This window comes from Psittacula echo, assembly GCF_963264785.1.
Source record: "Psittacula echo genome assembly, chromosome: 2".
In the NCBI taxonomy this organism is placed as follows: domain Eukaryota; kingdom Metazoa; phylum Chordata; class Aves; order Psittaciformes; family Psittacidae; genus Psittacula; species Psittacula echo.
The window spans coordinates 119,389,415-119,413,253 of record NC_137737.1 but is presented as its reverse complement, the minus strand read 5'-3'; the positions used below and the strand labels follow the sequence as shown (position 1 = coordinate 119,413,253).

General features: G+C 37.2%; 1 protein-coding gene across 8 annotated transcripts in view; it reads left to right on the top strand.

Annotated features, from left to right (window-relative positions):
- RB1CC1 (RB1 inducible coiled-coil 1) overlaps window positions 1-23,003 on the top strand; it is a 76,648-nt gene extending 53,645 nt beyond the window's left edge. For 5 of the 8 annotated variants that reach the window (XM_080609934.1, XM_080609933.1, XM_080609935.1 and 2 more), the window contains 11 exons: window positions 997-2,912; window positions 6,445-6,604; window positions 8,836-8,944; window positions 9,066-9,306; window positions 10,885-10,936; window positions 12,251-12,298; window positions 14,106-14,164; window positions 15,279-15,415; window positions 21,587-21,657; window positions 22,014-22,085; window positions 22,238-23,003. In XM_080609934.1, coding sequence (XP_080466060.1) covers window positions 997-2,912; window positions 6,445-6,604; window positions 8,836-8,944; window positions 9,066-9,306; window positions 10,885-10,936; window positions 12,251-12,298; window positions 14,106-14,164; window positions 15,279-15,415; window positions 21,587-21,657; window positions 22,014-22,085; window positions 22,238-22,249 — 2,877 coding nt within the window. In that variant the 3' untranslated portion in view covers window positions 22,250-23,003. Of the gene's footprint in view, window positions 1-996; window positions 2,913-6,444; window positions 6,605-8,835; window positions 8,945-9,065; window positions 9,307-10,884; window positions 10,937-12,250; window positions 12,299-14,105; window positions 14,165-15,278; window positions 15,416-21,586; window positions 21,658-22,013 lie in introns of all 8 variants that reach the window. The other 3 variants (XM_080609937.1, XM_080609938.1, XM_080609936.1) reach the window with 3 other exon arrangements.
- The last annotated feature ends 836 nt before the right edge of the window (window positions 23,004-23,839 follow it).

The following is a 23,839-nucleotide window of genomic DNA, read 5'->3' as shown; positions in this document are numbered from 1 at the left end:
ATAATTCATATAGTAATGAACAAGAATAGATGATAATGAGATTTAAACATGTTATCTAATCATGATTAATGTAAAATTGATTTAAAGGTAAAATTTTATCCTGTTAAGGATCAAAACCACTGAAATTGGTGAGAATTAATTGGGAACTTTTCTGTGAAGGTGGAGAAGCTTAACTTAATCTTTGTATTGGTTTACAAGCTGCTGTTACTCATTAAGGATTGTGAGTTGCTATTGTGACTATTAGCCTTTCAGGTAAATATTTTGAAGAATCTTTTGCTACAGAATCAGGCTTGGTGGTATTCAAAGTCTAAAAGCAAAATGTCAAAAACTGGGGGCAATGGGAGTGGCATGGAGGAGGAGGCAAAAAAATCCACTCAGGCTGTGGTGTCTTGCATTCTGAAAAGTCAGAATGCTTTTAATTAGAATGAGCCCTTCGTATTATTCTGTAATACTTGCACACTCTCACAAGCAGAAGGATTCTCATGCATGGTTTTGATACATTAGTAGACAACAGTTTTGTTTTAGTAAGGGTTCTTGTAATCCTTCTTAGTTTAGTATATTAATAATGACTGGATTACACTGATTTTTAGTAGCAGCGTTAACAACAATAAAATAAAAGAAGTAACAATTAGGAAAACTGAAATCAATAGGCTGTTAGGAAACAAAGCCTGTTTCTGACTCGTTACTTCAAGGTTGGGTTACGTTTCAAGCCCTCTCAAATACAATTATATGTGACTTATGTAGAACTTTTGGACAGTAAGCATTTAATAATTATGTATTTTTAAATGATGATTTTTTTTTTTTTTTAATGTACTGGAAAATCTCTGAATTTTGACATTTTTACTGAAGTTCTAGTTGTACTTACTTTGTACTGTCAAGGTGAAGAAGGCTGACTTTCTAAGTTCTTGTTTTCCTGGTAATTTTTAATAATTTAAAATACTAACAGTTTTGCCTATCATTCTGTTAACTGTTTGTTTCATATTTTATAACTTGCAGGCCTCCAATAGCCAAGCATCGCCACAATCTGCTACCACACCAAGGATGGAAAGTACAACAGGAACTGCAATTGCTACCTCTTCAAGAACTCCTCCATCGCTCAGTCTTCAGGGTCCCCTGTGTCCTCCTGTGTGTCCCCCAGCTCCGTTAGAAGAGTTGTCTCCAGACAGCATTGATGCTCATACATTTGATTTTGAAACTATTGCGCATCCAAACTTGGAACAAGCTCTTAAGCAAGGATCATTAGACTTGGATTCATTAGCAGAAAGTCCAGAATCTGACTTTATGTCAGCAGTAAATGAATTCGTAATAGAAGAAAATCCAGTATCTCCTAATGTAATAAGTGATCCACAAAGTCCAGAAATGATGGTGGAATCTCTTTATTCTTCAGTTATCAATGCAATAGACAGTAGACGTATGCAAGATACAAATTCTGGTGTAAAGGATGTTTCAACAGAAAATGCGTCTCTCAGTGTTTGCATGGAGAAGTGTAGGGTTATTGCCCAAGATTCAAAGGTACATTTAAGAGGTATAAAAGAAGATCTTTGCCACTTTAGAACACTTGTACAAAGAGAACAGTGTGACTTTTCTAATTCTTTAAAATGCACTTCATTAGAAATAGTAAATACTATTGAGAAGGTAAAACTCTCACTTGAAAAAACACTAAAAGATAAACATCAAAAAGAATTACAGTCTTTGAAAAGTGAATATGAAACTAGAATTAATAAATTATTGGAGGATGGTGAAGAAAATGAAAAGAAGATTAAGAAGTTAAAAGGGGACTTACTAGGCCTTGAGGAAGTTATTCAGAATAAGAATGATGAGTTTGCAATGGTGAAAAATGAGAAAGAAGCTGTAGTTTGCCTTCAGAATGAGAAAGACCAGAAATTACTGGAATTGGAATGCCAAATGGAGACACAAAATTGTGAAATTAAGGAACTGAGACAGTCACGTGAGATAGTACTTGAAGACTTGAAAAAACTTCATGTTGAAAACAATGAAAAACTACAACTCCTGAGGGCAGAACTTGAGAGCTTAGAGCAAAGCCATTTAAAAGAACTGGAAAGCAACCTACAAGCCAGGCATTTACAGGAATTTGAGAAAGTGCTAGCTGAGCACAAGGACTGTTTAGATAAATTAAAAAAAGAGAACCAGCATAGACTTGAACAAATGCAGGAATCTCATGCAGTAGTTGTGCAAGAGAAACAAAGGCAAGTCGATGAGTTACAACTCAAGGTTTCAGATCTGTCCGATTTGAGGTGCAAATTAGAAGTTGAACTTGCCCTGAAAGAGGCAGAAACTGATGAGATGAAGCTTCTGTTGGAAGAAAGCAGAAACCAGCAACAAGAGAAATTAAAATCTCAGATTGATAAGGAAACTGAAAGTTTAAAAAAGGAGATAGATAAATTAAACCACAGAATACAAATTAGTAGTGATGAATATCAAGCAGGCTTGTTGGAACTGAGGACTCTGATGACAATTGAGAAAGATCAGTGCATTTCTGAGCTAGTCGACAGATATGAAGAAGAATCCAATTTGCTTAGAACTGAACTAAATAAAGTAACTCTCCTTCATCAAAAAACTTCTGAGGCAGAAAAAAGACTCTCAGAGCAAATAACAGAACTACAAAGTAAGTTGGAGTTGGAAGTGAATGCCCTAGAAAAGGAAAAAACAGAAAAATTGTCTCTCTGTGAACAGCAGGAAAAATATGAAGCTATTATCCATAAGCTTGAGGAAGAGAAAGAACTGCTAGTATCTAACCAAGAACAAGACAGGCAGTTGCTCATTCAGAAGCTTAATTGTGAAAAAGAGGATGCAGTACAAACTGCTTGTAAAGAGTTTGAATTGCAGAGGGAAGCTGCTGAAAAAGGGCTTTTGGAAAAAATACAGCAACTTGAAATTCAAGTAAATCGGAGGTACTGTAAGAATTAAGTTACTGTATTTTCCTAGTATTTTAAAGTAGTTAACATGATATATTCATGATGCACTGCAATAAGTAAAATTCCTGTGTATTTGTGGTTTTTTGGTCGGTTTCTATATTTCAAGTTACTTCTGTTTTATTGGTAGTGATATTCCTGTGTCTGTAGTTAATCTGAAAGGTTGCAAAATATATTATACAATATTATGTACAGACATCAATGAAGGTTTAGTATTTGTATATTACATTGAAGGAGTGTTCCCACAGTAGCATGTTGCTAGAAATTCCGATTTTGATGGTCTGAGCCTCTCTCTGCTTTCCCACCCTTTGCTCTGGCATTAACACTGTATAAGCATGCAGTGGCTAGCATTTAGGGTGATAACTTTCTTTTATTGGCTAACTATATGCTCTTGTTGGAGGAAAATGGTGGCATGAAAAAGTGTGGGGGAATATGTATTTGATGACTGAAAACTGTCCCATGGCCTCCTGGACTTCTGTTGACTTTAGCTGCAACGGTTATGTATTTTAGGGTCCTCAGTTTGACCTTTATAATGAAACACACTTGGGCAACATCATTTTAAAGAGCATTCTAACATTGTTGTTTCTCATTGTTAATTTCTACAGTGATATTCCAGTAAAAAAAAAAAAAAAAAAATCCCTTGCCATAAATGCCTAGAATTACTTTCTTATTTTTTCACGGTGCTCTGGAATGGGAATAGAATTTTTCTATGTGACTAATGCTTAGAAACAATATTCTGTTCTTCTAGTGGGAAGGAACAAAGTGGATAGATCTTGTTTCAAAATAGAGCAGGTTTTTTCTAGGTGTGTGAAATGGGAAAAGACAAATAAAGTAGACAGAATGGGCATAAAAGCTAGAAGAGTACCGCAGAACATACAGACTTGTTAGAATTTAACTTTTGCAAGAAGAGTCCAACATGTACACACAGTTCACTTACATAGTGCAATTGAAATCTGAATATCTGCTTCACTTGAATTATCAACTTCAGTCGCATTACCTCAGAATTTTGGTATGTGACCATATCCATCATAATACGATGTTGTGTCATGTCTGTTTTGTATGTCAGTGAAAGAACATATCTTGATAATACTGTGTTTTCTAAATGAAGATTGAGATATAATGAAATTAAAAACTGCTCTTCTTGAACAAAATACCATTTTAATGAAATATGGTGAAATGAAGCAAATAAAAATGTACTCTCATATTCTTTTCCTTTTATACATACTAATGCACTGTAGAAGTTTAAAAAAACTTTACTCAACAGGAAAAAGATGTATTTGTCATCAGACTTCCTAATAATTCACTACCTATGCCTAAATATGAACAACTTTTGAGCACAATTGTGTATATTCTCATACAAATGGGATAAACCAGATAGTAATGTGTTTCAAAGAAATATTACCTGCTTCAATGTAAAGAAATGTTGCTAGTCTATTTAGAGTTCTGTCAATTAATTTAATTTCCAGTATGACCTTAGAATATGTGTTGCCTCCTAAGGCTCCTCTTTATGCTTTTAGTCTGCTTTAGGTTTTTTTTTGCTAGGAATAAAGACATGCTGTGTGTTATCTCCAGGAGGCATACATGCTAAGTGAATCTGTCTTAATGTTTCAAAGTCACTATTTAGTTGTTTGGTTTTTTAGTTCCTAAAACTCCAGGCTATGTCAGTAATTTGAGTTGACTTGTTATCCTCACTCGGTCATTGTTTAATGTAGCGGTAGAAATCAACTTTTAGTTGGCATGTGTGCTATATTGCTTGTCAGATCAGCATCCTTTCCTGCAAGAGCAATGTTATATTAGCTGTCTGGAAGGCACAGACAGGAGCATGAATTGTTAAATTTGACCTGAGTGTTGCAATCTAGGCTTTGAGCTTATGTGAAAACTAACAAAAATATTTAGAAATGGTGAAGAAATGTTTGAGACCCATGCATTACCAATGTATTAAACCTAATGTATTTTGGTTATAATGTGCCTGAAATTCGAGTCGTCATGATCAGGAAAGACAATAAAACTACAAGGCATTTGTAACTCTCCTGTTTAATCTTTCTACTGTATGTAGGAAGATGAATCAAAGCACACCATTTCTCTGATGACTTCCATTGTTAAGCAGTTTGCTGGTTAGTTAAAAGGTCTATAACATTGTAAAGAATGTTAAACATAGAATAGGAAGCCTAACTGCTTTGAAAACTGAATTACAGCTTTGGCGTTTTCCAGCCTTGGTATTGTCCAGCCACTTGTATCAGGCTGCCATCAGGAGCAAAGCTTCTCTGTAGAGCATGTACTCTCTCTCACAGCTAGCCCTATTTTAGAAATAGGTTGCTATGTAATCCAGCACAAAAATGCTTTCTCAGTAGCACAAAAAAGATTTGCTTGGGTGTCTCATGACTTGCTTTGTTCTTTGCTTATTTTACTTCTGATTTCTGGAATGGCAAAGGTTGCTTAGCCAGTGTATATACTTCAGTTGGCTTTCAGAGCTCTTTCTATTTGCAACTTTGCATGGGCTTTTCGAGTGCTTAGCTACTGCATAATAGTTTGTATCTTCAGTATATGCCCATGTGGGTTGTGTTAGTAGTAGTGTTGCTAAACGCATCCTTTGTCATATTAGAGTAGTGCAGTGTTTACTTGCAAAGGAACCCCAGTCTCTGAAGAAACGTGCTTTTGGAATCTCAGAAACAATCAAAAAAGTTAGGCATTGTCACTATTGCCATAGTTGCCAATACCTTTGCAGATTAAACATGTAAACGCAGTACCTGATGCAGCGGCGAGGTTTAAAAACTTGTAATGTGGTAACATCCTTTGCAGACTAACAGTATATTTTACTTGGCTGTCATTTACAAACAGGCAGTAGACCATGCAGCCTGTTCAGGAGGCAGATGGTACCTGCTTTGATTTAGTGCAGCTAACAACTTTGGGTTTATGCTAATGTATTAACTTGGCATTTGGATAACCTGGGATAAGATGAGTGATTTTGTTGATTGTGAGTAAGGAGCAGGCATATTGCTTCTATATACTTCCCAGATGTTGATGTTTTCCTTTCTTTATAATCATTATTACTGTCCTTCAGATTCTGCAACCCAGAGTTTTGAGTTTCATGTCTGGATTCATTAGGATCAGAGTTATTGCTGAATTGCTTTAATTATGGGATAGTTCTGAAGGCTTTGCAGTTTGACATACTAAGAATTTACAAGGAGTTGATTGTCATTGTTCCTCTTTCTACTGTTTACCACACTATTATGTTAGAAAAGTGCACACAAGAACCTCCTGCCTCAACAAAACTTCAAAATTGGAGCCAGTGTAGTATACTAACCACCAAAATGCACAAGAGTAAGAACTTGGTGAGGTGTTCATGATTCAAAAGTAGAATTGACAATTCATAGTGACTTAATAAAGAATACAGTATTTATTAAATATCTCAGAAAAAAGAAGTCTTAAACTTCTGATTTTTATTTGCTTATTATGTATTTTGGGACTCTGTATATGTTGCAAATTTAAAGCCTGCTCATTTTCTTTTAAGTCCTCCAACTGAATCATCTGCTGAATCAAGCTTGGTTGCTGAACTGAAAGAGAAGCTTCAGGAAGAAAAAATGAAGTTTCTAGAGCAACTTGAAGAACAAGAGAAAAGAAAGAATGAAGAAATGCAGAATATCAGAATATCACTCACTGCAGAACAGCAGGTAAAGATGATTCTTTTTCATTACTTTTGCTCCCATGACAATTATGTGTTCTGCTGTTTTGAAGTAATGGAGTTAGGGACTTTTTTTGGTGATTTTGCTATGTAACTCATAAACATTCTAGATTTGTTCTGTTATACACAGCCAGTATACCATGTACTAATAGAATCCAACACTTAAGCATTAGGGGAAAAAAAAGATTTAAAAAAAAAAACAAACCCAAAACCAAAAAACAGAACACAAAAAACCACAAAATAAAAAACACCACCACACACAAAAAAACCCACCACAAAACCACAAACAAAACCAGCCAAAACAAATGCCACCTTAAATGTCTGTGAACTGGGCAATCTAGATTCAGTTTTTGTTACTTTGTGACTTCTTTTGCTTAAGTTGTTAAGCTAGTGCGGTAAATTTTTATCTTATTTTTTATCAATTTAACTCTTGAACTCCAGAAGGATAACAGTTAAGTATATCTTAAGTTAGCAACACCAAATTTGTGGACAACACAAAATTAATTATTTGAAATGCTCATTGATTGGGAATGCTACTTAATGGCTGTATAACTTTATTAGCCTGGGAGGTGGTGTTTGAGGTTCAAAGCAAATGTTATATTTTACTTAATAAACTTAGAAACACTTTGTACTCCATATTGCACTGTGTTAATAATTATATCTGTATCCACATTTTTTTTTCCTTTGAAACATCTTGAATCTAGTATTTTGTAGATGAATCTTCAGTTTTTAAATTAAATCTGTTTGTAACAGCTATTATCTACAGCTTTGTTGCATTTAAACGCTAAGAAGGATTTTCTGATTTAAGCACCTCTACTTACTTTAGCTATGGTAGGATCAAATAAGGACAAAGAAACAGTGTAGCAATCAGCCAGCTTAGTGAATGAATGCTGTAAATCACTTGTGGCAAAGAACAGAAAATTGCAGGCAGTTATAAAGAAAGGAATGCTTTTTAATTTTTTTTGGACTTCAGACGTTAACACTGCCATACATAGCAAATGTAATAAGAATATTTCATAGGTTACATTGGTAATCATAAGACTTTTTTTTAGCAGAATATGCCTTAATATGCCGTTTTCCTCACTGTCTGGTAACATTCTTAATTTGTGCAGTAGCGTGGAAGGGACGATTCTAAGGCATTAACAGCAAATCACAGGGAAAGTGAAAGGGAGTATAAAACAAGTTATTTTTGTTTGGGGGGGGGGAAACAACGAACCCTTAAAACTGTAAAAACGGTGTTTCAGTCAGTGCTGAAAGCTTGCTGGACTGGCTCTGCTGATCACTGAATAATCTGGGTATTTAACCTCACTTTTGATGCCGTTTTGGTGTTGTTTATGCTTGTGATGTGTGATAGTTTCGTTATGCAGACATGTACCCAAGGCTGCTGTGCACTATACAAGTTGTGTAGTCTGCCAAATTGCTTTCATTTTAAGACTGAGAGTTGATAGGCATCAGTCAAGACAATTTTAAAATTTACAGAAAAAAAGTGGAAATTTAATTTAAAATATCTTTTTAATATATGGTTGCTGGTAGCTCTTGTCTGTCCCTTCAGCACAACCTTAAGAGTAGAAGGGATGAAGGAATGATGGTTAGTAGAAGGGATGAAGGAATGACAGTTAATAGAAGGATTGAGGAAGCAGAAAGATTTGTCAAAATGATACCGAAAGATATGCTAGCCTTTTTTATGTTCACTTATTCAGGATTCCTGTATGGCTTCTGCACTAGTTAATTGTTTGCTGAGGAATTAATGTGTGACTTGAAATATATTTTAAATTCAGATTCTAGTATGTTATTCTAGTTTAATCATATTCTTATTACATGTAACATACCTTGATGCACTGGAGCTTTGTCTTAATCTTTTAAATCCTTAAAGTAACTGCTTTTAATATAAAATGTGCAACTGTCGTACATTAATGGGAATATGAAGTGTTACGTTTAAAAAAGAAAGCAGACAACTTTAAAAATTATTTTTTAATGGTAATGTCTTTATAATTAGGGCTTGGGGGAACCAGTTGGATAAAACTAGTTTTAAAAAAAAATGTACAGGCATGTTATCTCTTTACCAGAGTAGTATGTAAACAAGCTTAATTCCTTGTTTAGTTACAATTTAAGAAACTGAAATGGGTGATATCTTTTGTACTTGCTTGTTCCAGTGATGTATTTTACATTAGGTTTGTACAGGGCATTTCCTATTTCAGTAATGCTTCTTTCTGTTTTCAGACCAACTTTAACACCGTACTGGCAAGAGAGAAAATGAAAAAAGAAAGCATAATTAATGATCTTAGTGATAAATTAAAAGTGCTTACACAACAGCAAGAAAAAGATAAGGGTAAGCAAAGTTCTTCAGAAGTATTCATCTTTTTCTAATAGGATAATTCCATTCACTGCAGCTTGGTTGTGATACTTAATACTGCTGTTATTAAAAGAATTTCTATTAACTTGTGTCATAGATTTGATTGAAACACTTTCTGAAGATAGGGCTCGCTTACTTGAAGAGAAGAAAAAGCTTGAAGAAGAAGTTAATAAGCTGAGAAGCAGTAATTTTTCTCCATCAACCTACTCAGCAGCAGGTTCAGAAGCTTGCGGAGCCTGTGCAGCTGATATTCCCACCGACACAGACAGATTGGTTTCTGACATTGCGTCTGAAGGGAGAATGGACTCCACAATGGAAACCAGTATGATGGCTGTGCAGTAAGTATGGGACATTGTAGTAGAAATACATGATCTTGTTCTTTAAATGTGTGTTGTTGGGTTTTGTGAAGTACAAGTGAGCATGCATAATGCTCCTCTGCCTTTGTTCTTGCTAAAAATATTCTTTTAAATGTACACATGCAATTGTGGTGTCAGAATCATCAGAGACGTGGTTTTGATGACTTAGAAGTATGCATCTTAAAGGTGAAACTTGGCCCTACTAGCATGAGATAAGAAAAGAGACCTGAGTATATGAAATATAAGTCAAATAGGAGAAAAACAATTATAGTAGTGAATGAGCTGGTTATCTGCATGTTATTGGCATATCTTTTGGACAGTGGCTGGCTCTCATTTAAAAACAAGCATTATGATTGCTTGTGTACATGTCTGCTGTAAGATAGTATAATGACATTTTTTGATGGAGGAGAAGGGTTGATAGTATGCTTGGTAGAAATTAGGCTGAATCCTCAGGATTTCAAACAAGCAACAAGACCCAGGCTGATTAAGTGGCCTTGATAGATTTATGCTTTTTATTATTGGAGAGAAGGACAGGTATTCAGTATCTCTTTGTATAAGTTCTGAATCATCAGTCAGCTGTGATATACTGCTGACTTACTGGAAGGCAATGATGGCACTGGGGAAAAAACTTAGCAATGATCTAAACCCTTACTTGAGCAAAAGAGCTAGGGCAAACAATTTATGTACTTCAGACTAGATGGTTTACTTAAGACTGGATCATTTGTGTTTGAATCTGGTTGATAATCTGGATTTACAACAGATTCAAATAGCTATATTGATACATACATTTAACTGTTTATCACCATTTTGTATGGAGGTTTAATTAGGCAGGGGTTAATTTGCAGGTAGGTGTCTGAAACTGTGCTTAAAATACTGAGGTTATTGTAGAGATCAGAAGAAGCTTAGAGGTTCTTTGCAGCCTTCAACTTTACTGTATTCACTATTTTGGGTGCCCTAACATAGCAGTGCACTTTGCTATTGGCATATTACACTTTGCCTAGTGAGTTAAGAGTCTACATGTAAAGCTAGCAGACTCTGATCAGGTCATAGTACATGTCTGTGAAGTCTTCTGAGTTTAAATAATTCTGACTGGTACAAAGCTGTTCTGTTGATTGTTGTCAGGAGTCCAGCCTATTGCAGATATATTGTCTATTTTTTCAATACCAACTTCCATGAAAATGTACATCAAGTTAAGAGCTTTGTTTCTTAATTTAAGTGTACCTAAAGGTATTGTGTAAAGACTTTTGAATACTAAGGAGTGATGCTCCAAAAAAAGTTATTATGATGATGCATGCAGAAATCGGTTTTTTTGTTGTTTTTTTTTATTTTCTTGACATCTACATTACATACAGTGAACCATTGTAGAAGATTGATGATTTACATCCCGATGTTTTGAAAATAATGCAAAACATGCAGAAAAATCTCCCCAAACATGCTAGAAGTGTTGATACTGATTCTTAAGGTGTGATAAGTGAAGATGGGAGAAGTGGGAAAGATAATTTTTTTTATCATTAAAACAAAGCAGTTTCTAACCTGTACATTTTATTCTTTCTCTTTTAGTGAAAACGTCCATATGTCTGAAGAAAAACAGCGGATAATGTTATTAGAAAGAGTGAGTAGATTGTGAAGTTAAGCATTGCAATTAAGTATTTATGTATGTGTGAGGTTGTGCTCTGGTTGGTTTTACTCTGCAATATAGTATCTGCAAGTCTTATAAATGTAATTTTAGAAGGTAGTTTTTCATTGTACTTGTTTCAGATCAGTATAATTCACTGAAGTAATTAGAAATAAGTATTAATACATTATACTTACACTTGGTCTAGCTTAAAGTTTGTTTATTCTGTTTGAGTAGGCTTCAGCAGGAAGGAGTCAGGTGTAGTCTTTCTTTTTAGGAGTGACAGGTCAGTGATCTAGGGAATTTCTGTGGCCAAAAAAGTTTTGATTACTTTTTCAAATTAAAGCACCTGGGTGGGAATTAAGATTGATTTACCTGTTTTTCTTGGAAATAGGTAAATTCTCCTCTTAGGCTTAGATCATTTTAATTCTACCTGGGGTGCATTATAATCTTGACCATATTGTTCAATATATGTAAAAACTGAAATAACACTTCTTATGAATGTGCTAAAAATTACAATTTTTCTTAAGTAAGTGGTATGCTTCTACAGGCTAGAGTTACAGGTTTCTACCTTTCCACCCCTGCTTCTCCCAAATACATGCCTAAATTTTCACTTCTGTTACAACTTCCATTTTGAGCATAGCTTTCAATTTACACTTGAGTATTTGAACCTTTTTGAAATAAAATTGTTATTCTTTGTAAAAGGTGAGATTAATTCTAAGTAGCTACATTGGAATCTTTCAGATTCTAGTATCTTAACTATACATTTGTATCTAACTCCATTTCATTTTCTTGCCCATTCAAAGCTGACTTAAAAAAAAAAAGTGTCCATAGCTTTTAGCTTTCTAGGATCACTATGACTAAAATGTGATCAGTTGGAGAACATGAACACTTTCTGTTAATGCATTGTAGCACTGCATGATGCAAGTGGCTAGATGTTTCTGAGTAGGAGCTCTTTCTTACATGCTTGATTCTGTCATCTGCTTACAAAGGATTTGTCACAGGTAGAGCTATAAAATAATAATGTAGTACATTTCTTTTGGTGTTCAGTCAGTGAAATGTTTTCCTAACTTAAGGAGAGTATGAAGCTAAGCGTAACAGCAGTAGGGTTTGTAGTGCTGTGATAATTGCTAGACTTCAAATTTCTTTAACATGTCTTTATACAAGAGATGTTTTGAAACTGTTTGAAATTTGAGAGCTGTAGTAAATATGTATATTGTATAAGTAGCCTGGCTTTTCAAATCAAAACATTTTTTTTAATGTTTATACAATGTAATGTGTATTACTTAATCAGATAAAATTTTCTTTCAGACTTTGCAGTTGAAGGAAGAGGAAAATAAGAGATTAAATCAACGATTGGTAAGTATTTATGCAATGCATGGTTTTTTTAAGTCTCATGAAGAGAATAAAAGCTTACAAATGTGAAGTTTCTTAAAATCTAAAAAAGTGGGTTTATTAGCTACAAAATGTTTAAAGTGTTAAGGCAAGTAGCAAACAGGTGAACTGATAACCTTTTAGTGGTACCTCAATTTACCAGTCTTCTCATGGAAAAGTCTCTTCACAGGACTGGAGAGAAAGGAAGTTCTTCCCGAAGAACAGACCGTCCAGGTTTGGGACAGGGAGAGTTAATTTCAGTGGCCACATCCAGAAAAAGAGCTGTCAATAAGGCTTCCAGCTCATACTAAGACAGGCTAATACTGTTTCTGGGGAAGTGGTGTATGGCAGGGAGGGACTAGCAGTAGGATATTTTCTTTAGGTAACTGTATTTGAGTTACAGCTGAAAAAATTACGTGCTAAACTTCAAGAATGTGTAATCCAGTCTTGAACAGCATATGTAAGCAGTCCATTAAGTAGGAAACTATAGAACTGCAAGACCTCTCTCTAGTCAGAGGTTCTACAGGGCAGTTATGAATTCTCTTAGAATCATAGAATCATAGAATAGTTAGGGTTGGAAAGGACCTTAAGATCATCTAGTTCCAACACCCCTGCCATGGCCAGGGACACCTCACACTAAACCATGCCACCCAAGGCCTCATCCAACCTGGCCTTGAACACCGCCAAGGATGGAGCATTCACAACCTCCCTGGGCAACCCATTCCAGTGCCTCACCACCCTCTCAGTAAAGAATTTCTTCCTTATATCCAATCTAGACTTCCCCTGTTTAAGTTTTAACCCGTTACCCCTTGTCCTGTCACTACAGACCCTGATGAACAGTCCCTCCCCACCATCCTTGTAGGCCCCCTTTAGATACTGGAAGGCTGCTATGAGGTCTCCACGCAGCCTTCTCTTCTCCAGGCTGAACAGCCCAACTTTCTTAGCCTGTCTTCATAGGGGAGGTGCTCCAGTCCCCTGATCATCCTCGTGGCCCTCCTCTGGACTTGTTCCAACAGTTCCATGTCCTTTTTATGTTGAGGACACCAGAACTACACACAATACTCCAAGTGAGGTCTCAGGAGAGCAGAGTAGAGGGGCAGGATCACCTCCTTCGACCTGCTGGTCATGCTCCTTTTGATGCAGCCCAGGATATGGTTGGCTTTCTGGGCTGCGAGCGCACACTGAAGCCGGCTCATGTTCATTTTCTCATTGACCAACACTCCCAAGTCCTTCTCTGCAGGGCTGCTCTGAATCTCTTCTCTGCCCAACCTGCAGCTGTGCCTGGGATTGCTCTGACCCAGGTGTAGGACCTTGCACTTGGCATGGTTAAACTTCATCAGGTTGGCATCAGCCCACCTCACAAGCGTGTCAAGGTCCCTCTGGATGGCATCCCTTCCCTCCAGCGTATCAACCAGTGCACAGCTGTATTGTAGGCCTTATACAAAGAACAAATCAGAACAAATCTTCATTGGCACTGTTTTGGAAAGCACTTCTCAGTTTAAATAATGAGGGAGAAGTTGGTTGTGTAAGAAAATTTATAATCAAAGGTAGCTATTTAATGAAAAAGAAAATCACAAAAACCAGCAACAAAAAATCAACACCAAAACTGCCAATAAACAGCCAAACCTGGTACAGAACAGGATGATAGAAAGGTATGCTGTTTTCTTGAGTGAATGTAAGATCTACAAGAATAGACACTGCTTAATATCAGTAATAAATTATTTATCTTACCCATATTGTTACCTGCAATTTACATTTAATCATAGCTTTTATTTTTTTTTTTTTTTTTTAGATGTCCCAGAGTATGTCATCAGTATCCTCAAGGCATTCTGAAAAAATAGCAATTAGAGAGTAAGTACATGTTAATATTCATATAAACTGATAGATAAGCCTTCAGTAATAAGTATGTAGTTAAGAATGTCACAATTCTCATGGTCTTGCTCTGTGGTGAAAAGATACATAGGTCATCTCTATAGTTTAGCCATCAGTTACTGGACCACCCCATTTGAGCATAAATCAAATTTTATTCTATGTATCAGTGGTTTTCATAAGTTCTGTTCCTTTCTTTACACAGTTCATAAATATAATGCCTCATGGGATTTCTAGAATCCTCAGAGTTGTCTCTTAGATGACTTTCTGTTTATCTGTACATGCTTGAAATCATGCTAAGAAAAAGTCGTTCACCCTGGATATATTGTAGTGTTCCATTATATTGCAAAAGAAGTTTCATTTTCTTGAAGTCTTCAGAATTTTTGGCTTAATGTTTTCTGAATTACACCAAGTTGCATTTTCTTTTGTAACAAGGTCAGTACGTGCAGAATCACTTTTCCTGTGAGCATTTGAATGTTCTGGCAACTCTCTTGGTAGTCTTTGAGTAAAACGTCATGAAAGAATTATTCATCTGTCCAATAGACATGTCCTTATCTAAGTCAGTACAGTCTGTCATCATAATAAGTTCTGGCAGAAAAGCTTGGAAATATTGTGTATTTAACCTGAAAGTGAGCACTAAAGTAGATGAGCTAAATTTCTCTCTAAATTTACCTATTTATGTCTTATGTATCTGCAGTTTCCTTGTATGGAGAAGAGCTTTCCACTCTCTTTGCCATTTCCTTCGCCATCCCCAGAGTAGTAGTAATATTTAATCTTAGAGTTCTCTCATGGTCTAATGCTTAATTTGTGGCTGGTTTAGACTTCATTTCATGAATGGGTAAATAAACACATTTACACTGTGAAACAGATGTTGGAGACGGAAAGAGTTAGCTGAATTCTGTTACTGAGACTTGGCATAAGAACTTGCTGGCTTCTTGAGTTTTCCTGGTGTCAGGAGGAAATGTTTGTGCTGCTGTTCAACTAAGTCTCAGTCTGTGCAATACTTGGGGAAGAAAATGTAATGTAATTAATGTAATTTTAAACTTCTGTGCTTTTTTTAATTAAGTTCCTTGATTATTTTTTTTTTCCCCTCCAGTTTCCAGGTTGGCGATTTGGTTCTTATTATCTTGGATGAAAGGCATGACAACTATGTATTATTTACTGTTAGTCCAACCTTGTATTTCCTGCACTCAGAATCTCTGGCAGCACTGGATCTCAAACCAGGTGAGTGTGGTAAGTGTCAAATTGCTTCCAATTATTATCTCCTCCTACAAATAATATTCTCAACTTTCTAACACCCAGTAAGTGATTTTAAAAGTATGTTATAAATGAGAAGCATGTAATATAGATAGCTGTCAGCTACCTTGTAGCTTTTCTATTTGTTTTGATGCCAAACATTTTTCAACAGAACACCCTAAATAAAAAAAAATATAAATAGATGTTAATATCGTGGAAAAATGGCAAATAACATCTGCATCTTCAAAGTAGGCTTTAAAAATTAAAAAAACCCAAGAAATAAAATCTCAATTTTGTACGTACACAGAGTATGCTAACATGTTTGTGGGGAAAACAATCCTATCTCAGTACAATTGTGTAGGTCCTAGGCCTATTTTTATGTGTTTTTGTGTTTTCAGTGTATTTTTTGATGGGGAAAGTAAATACACAACTTCAGCTGTTCTTATTACTGAGTTTATGATGTTATTTGAAGATTGTGGATAAAATTTGTTCTCTCATCTTCTATGAAGTGACTGGAATTATGAACCCAAATATACATCTGAAGTAATAAAACATAGACCACACTATATGAGGATTTGCAAGCAGTATTTTTGCTGATAAAGTTTTTCCCCCTCGTCTAAATGGTGTTTAGTAAGGCTCATAAGTTTTCAGAGAACAGTTTCTGTATGTGTTGCTTATGTTCAGATTGGTGGCACATTTGCTTTTTTCCTCACTTAATCTTCAGGGGTTTTGTTGTCTGTTTTTGGCAGCTATGTAAACTTAGTTTAGTGCAAAGCATTATTATTTTCCTTCATTTTGAAAAGTTAATACTTCAATTTAACTATGTGCTGCAGGAAATGTATTCATGTAAATGTCTTTAAGCTATCATCTGTAGTATTTTTTTTTTTTTTTTTTTTGCAAACCCACCAGTGGTAACTTTGCAGAAATGTTCAGGAGCATGCATCAAAAGGAAATTTTGTATTAATTCTAACTTACTTTAAAAGTTTCTATATGTTATTGCATGTCAGAAGCTGTCAACTACTGTTAATTTACACATATAAGATAAAAGCCATGTCAGTTCTGTATTACTGTAAGTACACTGACCTGTCTGTTTTCAAATGGGCTTAGCTTGCTCCATTCCTTACCACTTACTAGCCAGACTTGATCTCAAATTTGAGAAAACTGCACATAAAGCAAACACAAAGACTTGCCATTTGCTTTAGGAACACAGAATCCCAAGGATTGGAAGGGACCTCAAAAGATCATCTAGTCCAACCCCCCTGCAAGAGCAGGGTAACCTAGAGTACATCACACAGGAACTTGTCCAGCCGGGCCTTGAATATCTCCAACGTAGGAGACTCCACAACCCCCCTGGGCAACCTGTTCCAGTGCTCTGTCACTCTCACAGTAAAGAAGTTTTTCCTGATGTTCACATGGAACCTCTTATGCTCCAGTTTACACCCATTACCCCTTGTCCTATCACTGGACATCACTGAGAAAAGCCTAGCTCCATCATCCTGACACTCACCCTTTACATATTTGTAAACATTGATGAGGTCACCCCTCAGTCTCCTCTTCTCCAAGCTAAAGAGACCCAGCTCCCTCAGCCTCTCCTCATAAGGGAGATGCTCCACTCCCTTAATCATCTTAGTTGCCCTGCGCTGGACTCTCTCCAGCAGGTCCCTGTCCTTCTTGAACTGAGGGGCCCAGAACTGGACACAATATTCCAGATGTGGTCTCATCAGGGCAGAGTAGAGGGGAAGGAGGACCTCTCTTGACCTACTGACCACACCCTTTCTAATGCACCCTAGGATGCCATTGGCCTTCTTGGCCACAAGGGCACATTGCTGGCTCATGATCATCCTGCTGTCCACTAGGACCCCCAGGTCCCTTTCCCCTTCACTACTTTCCAGCAGGTCAACCCCCAACCTGTACTGGTACATGGGGTTGTTCCTCCCCAGATGCAAGACTCTACACTTGCCCTTGTTGAATTTCATCAAGTTTCTCCCCGCCCAACTCTCCAGCCTGTCCAGGTCTCGCTGAATGGCAACACAGCCTTCTGGTGTGTCAGCCACTCCTCTCAGTTTAGTGTCATCAGTGAACTTGCTGAGGGTACATTCAGTTCCCTCATCCAGGTCGTTGATGAAAATATTAAACAGCACTGGTCCCAGCACCGACCCCTGAGGGACTCCACTAGTCACAGACCTCCAGCTAGATTCTGCCCCATTGACCACAACTCTCTCTGCCTTCTTCCTTTCAACCAGTCCTTGATCCACCTCACTACCTGATCATCAAGCCCACACTTCCTTAGCTTATCTGTGAGGATGCTGTGGGAGACAGTATCAAATGCCTTACTGAAATCAAGAAAAACCACATCTACTGCTCTACCATCATCCATCCACCTAGTTACTTCCTCATAGAAGGCTATAAGGTTGGTCAAACATGACTTCCCCTTGGTAAAACCATGTTGGCTACTCTTAATGACGCCCTCATCCTTGATATGTCTAGAGATGGTGTCAAGAATGAGTTGTTCCATCACCTTTTCAGGGATGGAGGTAAGGCTGACCGGTCTGTAATTACCCGGGTCCTCCTTCTTGCCCTTTTATAGACTGGCATGACATTTGCCATCCTTCAATCCTCAGGCACCTCTCCTGTTTCCCACGACTTACCAAAGATGATGGAAAGTGGCCTAGCAATGACCTCCGCCAGCTCCCTCAGCACCTGTGGGTGTATTCCATCAGGACCCATTGATTTATAGATGTCCAGATTGCTTAACAGATCCCTAACCCAATCCTCATCTACCAAAGCAAACTCCTCCTTTATCCTGACACCTTCTGGGGCTATAGGAATCTGGGGCCCCTGGGGAGAGTTTGCAGGAGTAAAGACAGAGGCAAAGATGGCATTCAGCACCTCTGCCTTCTTTATATCCCCTGTCTCCAGGGCACCCACCTCGTTCAGCAGTGGGCCTATATTGCCTCTTGTGTTAAGTTTTATCTGCTATGTATTTGAAGAAGCCCTTTATATTGTCCTTAACCCGACTTGCAAGGTTAAGTTCCAAGGAGGCCTTAGCTGTCCTAATTGCCTCCCTACATCCTCTAACAACTGTCCTATATTCCTCCCATGTGGCCAGCCCCTCCTTCCATAATCCATAGATTCTCTTTTTCCACGAGTTTGCCCAGCAGTTCCTTGTTTAACCATGCTGGTCTCCTGGCTCCCTTACTTGATTTCCTACCCATTGGGATGCTCTGATCCTGAGCTTGGAAGAAGTGGTCCTTGAATGCTGACCAACTATCTTGAGCCCCTTTACCACCTAGTACCCTTTCCCATGAGACTTCCCTTAGCAATTGATTGAAGAGGCCAAAGTTGGCCCTTCGGAAATCCAGAATTGTGGCCTTGCTAGGTATTCTATTCCTCCCGCACAGGATCCCAAACTCCACCATCTCATGGTCACTGCAGCCAAGGTTGCCATTGACCATCACCACTTCAACCAGACCCTCCTTGTTGGTGAGTACTAGATCCAGCAGCGCTCCTCTCCTAGTTGGTTTGTCCACCATTTGCATTAATAAGTTATCATCAGTGCACTGGAGGAACCTCCTAGACTATGAATGATTGGCTGTGTGAGTCTTCCAGCAAATATCGGGGTAGTTAAAATCCCCCATGAGGACCAAGGCATGTAGTTGCGAGGCTGCTTTCAGTTGCCCGTAGAAAGTCTCATCAACTCGTTTGTCCTGATCAGGAGGTCTATAATAGACCCCCACAACTGTATCACCCGTACCAGCCTGTCCCTTAATTCGTACCCACAGACTTTCCATTTGCCCCTCATCTGCCCCTGGACAGAACTCAATACATTCTAGTTGCTCTCTCACGCAAACGGCAACTCCACCACCTCGCTTTGCTGACCTGTCTTCCCTAAAAAGGACATAGCCGTCCATGACCACATTCCAGTCATGTGAGCTGTCCCACCATGTCTCTGTAATTGCCACCAGATCATAACCTTTAGACCGCACACAGACTTCTGACTCCTCCTGTTTATTCCCCATGCCGCGTGCATTGGTGTACAGGCATTTCAGGGAGCAAGCAGAGCACGCTAATGGCACCCTTGGGAGGTGGGAGGCCCTCTGGTCTTCATTAATACTAGAACAATGCCCCACTAGTTCAAACCCAGCTACAACCCCCTCGCACTTTGAATCTAACCTAAAGCTCTGTGAGTGAGCTCTGCTAACTCTTGCCCTAGTACCTTTTTTCCCCTGTGGGACAGGGTCTAAACAACTACCTTTTCCCTCAAATGAAACAATAGATTGAGAGTCCTCCCTAGTCCGCCATCCTTCAAGCCCTAGCATGTTTCTCTTGGGCTTGTCCCTAACAGGCCCAGTTATCTCCCCTTCCCCCTTCATATCTAGTTTAAAGCCCTGTCAATGAGCCCTCTTAACTCCTGCCCCAAAAACCTTTTCCCCCTCTGGGACTGGTGTATCCCACCTGCCACCAGCAAACCAGGTGTCTCATATAGCAGCCCATGATTGAAAAACCCAAAACCCTGCCTTTGGCACCAGTCACATAGCCATACATTAATCTGCAGACTCTTCTATTTATCTCTTCACCCTTGCTTGTAACAGGAGCGGAGGCAAACACCACTTGCGCTCCAAACCCTCTAACCAGCCGTCCCAGGGCCCTGAAGTCTCTCTTCATTGCCCTTGCCCTCCTTGTAATAATTTCATCACTGCCAACCTGAAACACATTTGCCTCTAGCATGTTACTTCATGAAACCATGTCTTGTTTCTGTCCTGCATCAGGGAACTGAGGAAAATGAAGCTCAGAACACTGGTATTGCATAGATGATAGATGAAAATTGGCATGGGCCTAGGTACTGCATATTATTGTTTCAAGGGCTGCCAAAATGCTCCATCTAAATCTGATCTTTTGTACCAGTATGTACATATCAAGTTAATAATTCTGTACAGGTCCACCTACAGTATTAAGTATCAGGGATCTGGCTATCATAGGTTATCTCTGCCAAGATTAAGAGCATTTAGGATGCAACAACATCACTGAAATTTGTTGAGGGCTACATGGTTACTATATTGTCCCTTATCTTCAGGATGGGGATGTTTTCATATGCAAATATAAGGGAAAAAAAAAACCTACATCTTTCTCACTATCTTTGTTAAATTAGTGAAGTCTGTCAGCCAAGCAAGTTAAGAAGAACTTAAGGGATTTTTGCAATTTAAGTATATAATTGTAGAGGATTCAGGCGAGATATGAATACTTTGCACTGATTTGTAGGAATGTGGGGCAGAACAGCGTCTGCTTCATTGTCAATAGCCAGATTAATACTGAAGAGTAAGATTAAAATTTCACACTCTGGTCCTTGAGTGACTCATGTTCTCGTCACTAGATACAGTATCTCATAAATAGTCATGCTTAGAAATGCATTGATTTTAGCATTATGCAGAGCATGTGTGAGCTGTTCCTTCTGTTAGTTTTGATGTTTTCTTCATGCCATAATTAGTGATAGTTAGAAAACAGCAAAGCAAGTAAAATGGATATAATTTCTTGGAATAGAAGACACACAGACGTTTCCTTAGTGATACAGAAATGAATACAAGTGGGAAGTTTATATATGCCACTGTTGCTCTTTTGACCAGTCAGTTTATTATTGAGGTTTTTCACTTTCCTGCTTTCTGAACAGCATCAGGTACTCTCAGAAGACTGCAACCAAAACTAGCAGACTTGCAGGGCTTTAAAATGTTATTTATGAGTAACTGATTTCCATCACTAATACAGAAAAATAATCAAAAGTTTCAGTAAGGGGTAATAATAATAGCTAAGTACAGAAGACTTTCCTGTTCTTTGAAGTACTTCAAGAAACTCTCACCTTAAATCAGACCAAAAGGTCAAGCTTGGTTGATGAGAATAGTTTTGAATCATTATATGAATTCCAGTTTTGATTTTGCTTTGTCATGTTTAATACTAACTTAATAAAAAACTTACACCCCAAATACTTTGTTTGAAAGTGCCAGTGACCTGTCTTGATATCTGAACTTACTTGAATTTTGTTCATTTATTAAAAACAAACTTTTTAAAATAATTTCTTTCAATAAAATCATTGTAGCAAATAATCTTTGAGTATATTGAGTCTAAATATCCTGTTAATCTGTAGTTGATTATCTTAAATAATAAATATCTCTTTAGCTTCAGGTACATCTAGGAGACCTTGGGTACTAGGAAAAGTGATGGAAAAGGAATATTGCCAGGCAAAAAAGGTAAGGAAATAATAATGGAAAAAATGTCTGATAAAATTAATAGAGACTAAAATGTCATATTTATAACAATTCTGAAAAGTACTCTCTGCATAATAAGTGACATGAAAATTGTCCTATTTTTTGCCATTCCTACTAGTTTTAGTCACTGAATAGCAAGAGAGGGGGAACTAGAAAAATAAGTAAGTGAGCAGTGGCTTGGGTAGCTGTGTCCATACTGCTCAAAACTTTGCCAGACTCCAAAGGGTCTTGTAAATGCTGAGAGGTGAGAATTGAGTTCTGCTTAAGAATACAAAAATCAGAGGAATGATCCTATAGTTCTAATGTCTTTTTTTTTTTTTTTTTTTTCTTTTTTGTAGGCACAAAACAGATTTAAAGTTCCTTTGGGTACAAAGTTCTACAGAGTGAAAGCAGTACCATGGAACAAGAAAGTATAACACAACAGTTTTAGTTCATTCTGTCTCCATTCTTTTTTGACTTGTTCTTCAGTGCTCGTTCATTGCTTCAAATACCAGGCCATCTTTTTATACTGAGGTCGTGTGACAAGATACGTCATTGATGTACTGCTTTTACTTTTTAACAGGTCACATTTTAGAAACAAGAACTTCATCAGAAACTCTGGCCCTAACTGTTCCAGTTTTTTTACCCAGATAACTTCAGGAGTGTGGACCAAATGAGTTCATTTTCTCAAAGGGTAACCACATGATACATGGTTTGTTTAGCCATGTTAATTGCCTGTTAAGTATACATTAGCTTGTATTTAGATGTTAAATGTTAGTTACCATTATTACCAGCATACGTCCTTTTGTGAAACCATTATCGGAGTACTTGCACTCTTTAACAGATTCTTTATATGTGTAAAATTCATCAACTATTTAAAGACGAGTGTTCATTGCATGCAGATAATCATAATTTTTCTTCAACATGAGTTTGCCTCAGTAGATGAATAAAAATAACTACTGCAACTTGTTTCATTACATGAAAATGCTCTTTAATGTTAAAAAAAAAGCAACAAAAAAAAGAAACTTGTAATTTGATAGACTGATTTTGAGAATCAGTCACAGTTAGGTCTGCAATCTTCAGAAGCACTTTCGATAGATTGATCACACAGATTCTGAAGGGAAGACACCTGTGCTGTTTGTTCAAAGTGAAGCACTTGTTCTTCCCAGCAAAACAGAAATCTTGTATTAATCTATTTAGAAAAATCATATTGATGAAATTGTATTTCATGGTTGAGTTTCAGGAAAAAGCTCATTGTACATTAACCATACAAGAGTCATTTAAGTAACAAATTATTGTAATTGTAAAAGACATGTAGAATTTTAAAACAATAAAGATTTGAAACTGTATGTGTTTGAAGTATGTGTGTGCTTTTTAAGTACTAGCTATAATATTTATTTCATGTTAATCTGTTGCAGCTTCTGTCTGATTCCTCCTGCAGTTTCATTACATAGAAATGCCTAAATTTTCTGCAGGAGGCACTAATACTCCACAACATCTGGAATTACAGAAATTACCTTGTAACAATAAAGAATTCAGGTAGACAGAAATTATTTTTTGTCAACATATTAACATTTTTCAAAATAGTTTTTACTGACTATAATTTTTTAATAACAGTGTGAAAGAACGTACTGTATATGTGTAGCCAGTGGAAAGTGAAATTCTAGATTTAACTATGAGCTTATGTCTAGAACTTAATTCACAGAGTTATTAAACTGTGATTTATCTTCAGAAGGTATGGAGTGGAGGGAGGAAAAGAGATAAAGAAATGATCATATGAAAATGTCAGTGCTTTGCCCAGTACGTTGCAAATAATGTTCTTCCAGAGTAAGCAGTCACTTGAATACCCAGAAATTTCTGTATATTTAAAATTTTGTTCCATAACAGTTTTAAGTTCAGATTTTCATGAAGTGCATTGGCTTGTAGTTGTATCACACCTTTGATGAAATAAATTAAGGGCAGTTGATCTCTGGCAGAGAGTGTCATTTTGCCAGTTGCGTTCTTACCTGATTGTTAAATTTGCTAGTTCATGTACTGACATTTTAAAATTGCTTTGTAAAAAATGTGCCTTGTTCTTCAAAAACAATACTAGCATAGAGGGTGCTGCCCAGTGTCAGATGTATAAATAACAAACATCTGTGGAGCGGGTTTAGAGAAAAAAAAAAAAAAAACCATGATGCAAATT